This window comes from Mixophyes fleayi, chromosome 2 (assembly GCF_038048845.1).
Source record: "Mixophyes fleayi isolate aMixFle1 chromosome 2, aMixFle1.hap1, whole genome shotgun sequence".
In the NCBI taxonomy this organism is placed as follows: domain Eukaryota; kingdom Metazoa; phylum Chordata; class Amphibia; order Anura; family Limnodynastidae; genus Mixophyes; species Mixophyes fleayi.
The window spans coordinates 2,539,388-2,545,454 of NC_134403.1; the positions used below are offsets into that span (position 1 = coordinate 2,539,388).

The 6,067-nt window shown below is 39.2% G+C and overlaps 1 protein-coding gene across 1 annotated transcript; it reads left to right on the forward strand.

Annotated features, from left to right (window-relative positions):
* The first annotated feature begins 3,407 nt into the window (after positions 1-3,407).
* On the forward strand, positions 3,408-4,349 carry LOC142139996 (olfactory receptor 4B13-like). The gene has a single exon (XM_075197857.1). The coding sequence runs from the start codon at positions 3,408-3,410 to the stop codon at positions 4,347-4,349; it is 942 nt and encodes a 313-aa protein (XP_075053958.1).
* The last annotated feature ends 1,718 nt before the right edge of the window (positions 4,350-6,067 follow it).

Genomic DNA, 6,067 nt, shown 5'->3' on the forward strand with positions numbered 1-6,067 from the left:
TCTCCCTTGTTCCACTCAATGACCAGATTGTGGAGCTGTAGCTAAGGATGTCCAGAGATCACCGGCACGGAAGAGCACCTGATAAGATAAAAGGACAAGGCTTCGGAATGTAACGCCCCCACAGAGAGTTGTAGTAGTGGTGTCTGTGAACACACTTTGCCACCTGGTAGAGGACCTCCATCCAGACCACAGACAATGATGGGCAATTCAAGTTTAATGATAGGAATTCCCAAGGAATGGGCAAGGTCCAGATCCAGAAAGTTTCCGGCAGCGCCACTATCCAGGAAGGAAGAGACAGGAGCAGATTGTGCACCAAAGGAGATAACTGCAGGAACCAGGAGTGCATTTTTGGAAGATATTATTTGTAAGCCTAGACGAACCTCTTCCACGTTCTCTAGGCTTGCTCTTTTCCCGATTTGTCTGATTTATTCGGACAAGCTCGTAGAAGGTGGCCCCTGTTGCCACAATACAGACAAAGGCCTAAGGTACATCTCCGGGTTTTTTCTTCAGAAGGGAGACGATAAGCTCCTAGCTGCATGGGCTCAGTGGCTTCATAATGTACAGCAGGAGGAGTAAGAAAAGAACTGGAGGAACCAGAGGTGTCTCTCTCGGCCTTCCTTTCTTTAAACCTGCGGTCAATTTTGATGACCAGTTGCATAAGATTCTCCAATGAAGCAGGTACAGGGTATTGCACCAGGGAATCTTTTATTTGTTCGGAAAGACCCAAACGGAATTGGCTACGAAGTGCCGGGTCATTCCACTCGCTGTCTGTGGACCAGCGCCTGAACTCCGCACAGTATTCCTCCGCCATGCGGCGACCCTCTTTCAGAGCCCTGAGGTGTGATTCAGCCGAGGCGACTCTGTCAGGGTCATCATAAAAGAGTCCTAGGGCATCAAAGAACGCATCAACAGATAGGAGAGGAAGTCTTGTGGGAGCAAGGCTGAATGCCCAGGATTGAGGATCATCCTGCAAGAGGGATATAATGATGCCGACTCTCTGAAGTTCCGATCCTGACGACCGAGGCCTAAGTTGGAAGTACAGCTTACAACTCTCTTTCAAGTTGCGGAATAAGGTTCTATCTCCGGAGAACTGATGCGGCAGGTTCAATTTAGGTTCAACGGTACATAACAAGGGAGCTTGCTGAGCTTGTGAGGCCCTGGCAGATTCCTCTTGTGCGGACAATATATGTGACAGGCCTTGAACCATCTGAGATAGCGTTTTGGATTTGGCCCACCAAGACTTGAGCTGGGGAAAGATTTGTTCTGCTGTCATCCATGGGATTAGTTTCCCAATTTTCTCTGGCCGGTTATAATGTGACGGCAAGCAGTGCGGCATAAACTTATAGAACAGGTGACGAAGTCTTCACCTTTAGCAGCCACCTTTCCCGTAGAGACTAGTTATGCTTACAGGTACTCAGATGCCCCCAGGTCTTAAACTCTAAGTAGTATAAGTTTATACTCACAATGCTACGCACAGGTACACGGAACAGAGGCAGGCCAACGATCTTGCAGACTGGACGGAGCACCAGAGGGGATGTCAGGTACCAGCAGGGTTGGGGTCACAGGCAAAGGTTCAGTATCCAGGGAAAGGTAATAGGTCATACACAGGAAATCCAATCAAAAGGTACTCAGGAACAATAGCCAAGGAGCAGGCTATACACCGACAGACAGAACTATAACCGGCAGGGAGGCTAAGCCCTCCCTGCCTAATAAACAACCACTGGCCAATGGGGTAAGGGAAGCAATCAGCCCTAGAGGCTGTCCTATTGGCCCCCACCTGCTAATTAGCACGCGTGCCCGGCTGCACCTAATGCCAGGACGCGGCGCTATGTCCTACAGCGTCCCGACCGTTGTCTAGGCAACGGCCAGGACGTGACCCGGAAGTGACGTCCCGGTCGTCATAGCGACGGCCGGGACGCGGAAGAGAGAGTCGCGGCGGCTCGGCACCGCCGCGGCTAGTAACAACTCCAGTGTATAGTTCTCCTTCTCATTAGTTAAATATATTCCTACTGCTATGCAGAATCTCACGGACACATAACAATGCTCAATGTCTACACACAATGCAGGACCGAATTCACTACATTCAGGGCCTGCTTCATCTTCAAACACAACCTGTACGCAAGTTGCCTTTTTATAATGAGCACAGAACTTGAGCGTATGCGCGCCCGTATTCAATTCCAAGTGGATCTCAAGATACGTTTCCATGTAACTCTAGCTATATGTACACTCTGCCTATAAAGTACTTGTCATCAGTTAACAGACAGAACAGACTGCAGGATAGAATACTCTATCAAAAAGTTCTAAAAGAAATTACCAACTCATAATAGTATAATCATTGATAACAAATGTGTTTTTTTTTTACATTAAATACATAAATCAGGATGTTCTTAATGTGTACTGTACATACAATCTGTTTTTATAGTTTTTCTTCCTTGCATACATAAGTTCTAGTGACACACATTAAACCATGATGATGCCATGACAGTCACCACTATCAGTTGGTGCTTACCTGCCCTGTAGCTGGTGCAAATGATATGGCTGAAAAACACGTACTTGAGTGAAGCACAGACCTTGATTTGTCCATATCTGCTCTAGCATGCCCTCAGCACAACATTACATTATCATGCCTATGGTCATCCACCCCTTCCTTCATCCTTTCCACCCTTAAAAGCTGTAGACAGTGTAAGTGTCATTTGCATTTTAACATAAACAGCGTTCATTGGTATAAGGTATGTTTCTGAGCTTTCGCAGAGCGATTTCATGCAAGATACGGCACACAAAGGCTCTCCATGTTTTTATTGTAAATAGGAAAGCTCTTAATAATATATTTGCAAGCAAATTTACAAATGAATAAATAAAAATGACAAGATGTTAATTTAATGTCTGTAAATCACTGTAAATTTATCATAAGATAAAGGCTGAGGCTAAAATGTATCTGTTTTTAAACGTTCATTTAAAAACTTTTTAATGCTTAAATTCTGATGTTTATTTTTTTTATTAAAGATAATAGAATTTCACCTTAAGCAAAGAGAATAAAAAAACATGTTTTACAACTACATATATTAGGAAATCAGGCTACAACTGTGCTATCCTATAAATTGATGACTGCACAATTGTTCATTAGCCCCTGAATCACTTATAAAAGCAATATAATGAGCCAATTAGTAGCAAAGAGCCTTAATTGGAATAATGTGCTGGTATATTTGCAGCTGTTGTACCTCTGAGGATATAACACAGAATATAAATATATGAACGTTTATTAGGAAACTTGTGTCAGGGCACAGAGATTCTAAATTATTATTTTAACCATGCTTGTATTTTCTGGATGTTTGCATTGAACTCCTTTTACATAGTTTGTATATAAGTTTAGTCCAACTGTTTTGTAGTGAATCCAAGTAAAGCATAAAATGGAAAATATGTCGAGGATCAGCACAAGTTTTGTACTTCTCGGAGTGGTGGAGATGGAGAGGTATTGGTTGCTGTATTCCGTCCTAGCTCTCTTTTTGTATCTCACTACCACATTTACAAGTTGTTTGATTGTGTTTGTTGTCTGGACTGAAGAATCTCTCCATGAACCGATGTATATTTTCATATGTAACTTGGTTTTAAATGGGATGTTTGGAAGTTCAACTTTCCTGCCCAAACTAATAATTGACTTGCTTTCTGGGTCTAGGACTATCTCATTTTCTTGCTGCCTTGTTCAGTCTTTTTTCCTTCATAGTTTTGCTGCTGTTGAAGTTTTTACCTTTACTATAATGGCTCATGACAGATATCAGGCTGTTGGTCAACCCCTGAGATACCCTACTCTGATGACAAATGACAAGGCTATGAAATACATAGCTATAAACTGGGTGATGGCCTTTATAGTGGTTTTTATTCCTGTGATAATGACAGCATATGTCCCCCTGTGTGGAATTAATCTTAATAATGTGTTTTGTGAAAACACGTCACTCATTAAGTTGGCTTGTGGAGACGTTTCAATGAATAATATTTTTGGAGCTGTTGAGGCTTTTCTGATAGATATCAGTTGTCTTCTAGTGATCATTTATTGTTATATAAGGACATTTATCATCTGTCTGAGGATTTCTAAGGAAGCTTGTCAAAAAGCCGTCCGGACTCTGGTCACCCACCTAGTGGCATTTGTAACTTTCATGATTGCGAGCTTCTTTATTTTATTGCGGTACCGAATGAACAGTGGGTCGATTTCTCTTGCTGCTCATGTCTTAATCACAATAATTGGACTGATCACTCCAATTACAGTAAATCCTTTTATTTATGGAATAAGAACAGAAGCACTGAAAATTAAAATTTTGCAAAAGATCCAGAAAATAAAAGGACAACACCTTTGAAAATCCATCTAAGTGCTACTACTGTATTAAGTCCAAGGACATTATGTCTATTCACATGGATCCATTGACTTGCCCAGGTTCTGAAAAACTGCTCTTTGTCATTCAATTATGTATTATTGCATATTATGTTCTTTGAAATATGTCATATGCTACAGGTTATATCATTGATAACTAAGATTATTTAAACATTTTGTCTCCTTTTATAATTGAGAATAAAAACATTAAGATCAAGTTTTCTAAAATATCAATAATGAATGTAGAAAGAATAAAAAGAAAAAGAAAAAATATGATTAGACAAAAATAATATCCAATGTTACAGTTAGCCACACGTGATCTGGACAACTGGCAGGATTGTGAACTAGATCTTCACCTTGGTTATACACATAAAAGGCCAAAATGGACATATGTGGTTGTTCGAACGCATTCCATCCGGAATTTTATTATAGTGAAACAATAGGATTGAAGACATCGGGCAGCACAGTGGCCCAGTGGTTAGCACTTCTGCCTCACAGCACTGTTAGGAGTTTGTATGTTCTCCCCATGTTTTCGTGGGTTTCCTCAGGGTGCTCCGGTTTCATCCCACACTCCAAAAACATACTAGTAGGTTAATTGGCTGCTATTAAATTGACCCTAGTCTGTGTGTCTTTCTGTCTGTGTTAGGGAATTTAGACTGTAAGCCCCAATGTGGCGGGGACTGATGTGGGTGAGTTCTCTGTACAGCGCTGCGGAATTAGTGGCGCTATATAAATTAATAATAATAATAATAATCTAAACAACAACAATTGTGTGACTAGCCTTTTGTTTCTTATGCAAATTACTCAAAAACAAAACACATTGGGACATTGTAAGCGAATAAACTGTAAAGATGTTTACTTGTGTAAGTAAATAACTCTGAATAATCAGTAATGCCTCACTAGACATGTTGCCTATGTACACATTGATAGAAATATTTATAACTTAATTTGAAATTAAAATCAGAAGAGAAAAGTCATTGCATTTACTGATTCTTAGGATTACGATTTATGACTTTTCATTTAGATCTGTGTTTGAATGAGGCGCATCAGTAATATTTGCCAACATCAGATTTGTGTGATACTTACTGCTAAAATAGCACTTGTTTAAATGTATATATTTTAATTGATAATAAATTGATTAGAAAATGATAACTATAATTTGTCTTCTGTTGGCTTCTGACTTACCTACGTGTGCCGAAAAATCCACTTAACCAGTGTCAAGTAAGTTAAAAAATCACATTGTAATAATTTTCTTTTAAAATACTGTATATTCAATTAGTATTCAAGTGTATACGGAAGCAGAATAGTTAGGCAAACTTCAGATGTAACCGCAGAGAGAATATTCTTTGTTTCCACCATGAAAAAATATTTTAATATATTTTGCATAAATGGTGTGAATGTCAAAAATTAAATTTTGTAAACACATTTTTTTTTTGTATATATTTTAATTTCACATTGTAGACAAATTCAAGTTTGTAATGCAATTTCTAATTTTAATGAATTATAAAATAATTTTCCATGTTATTATTATTATTATTATTATTATTATTATTATTATTTTACTCTTTACTTATTTTTTCTCATCTCTCAGCTACGATAAAACTTGTGTACTGCAAATCTTCAGGTGTTTGTTAAGGGCGAGCACAAAGTTAGGTTCCTGACGAAATGTAATTATTTATTTTAATGTGAAATTAAACAAGAGAT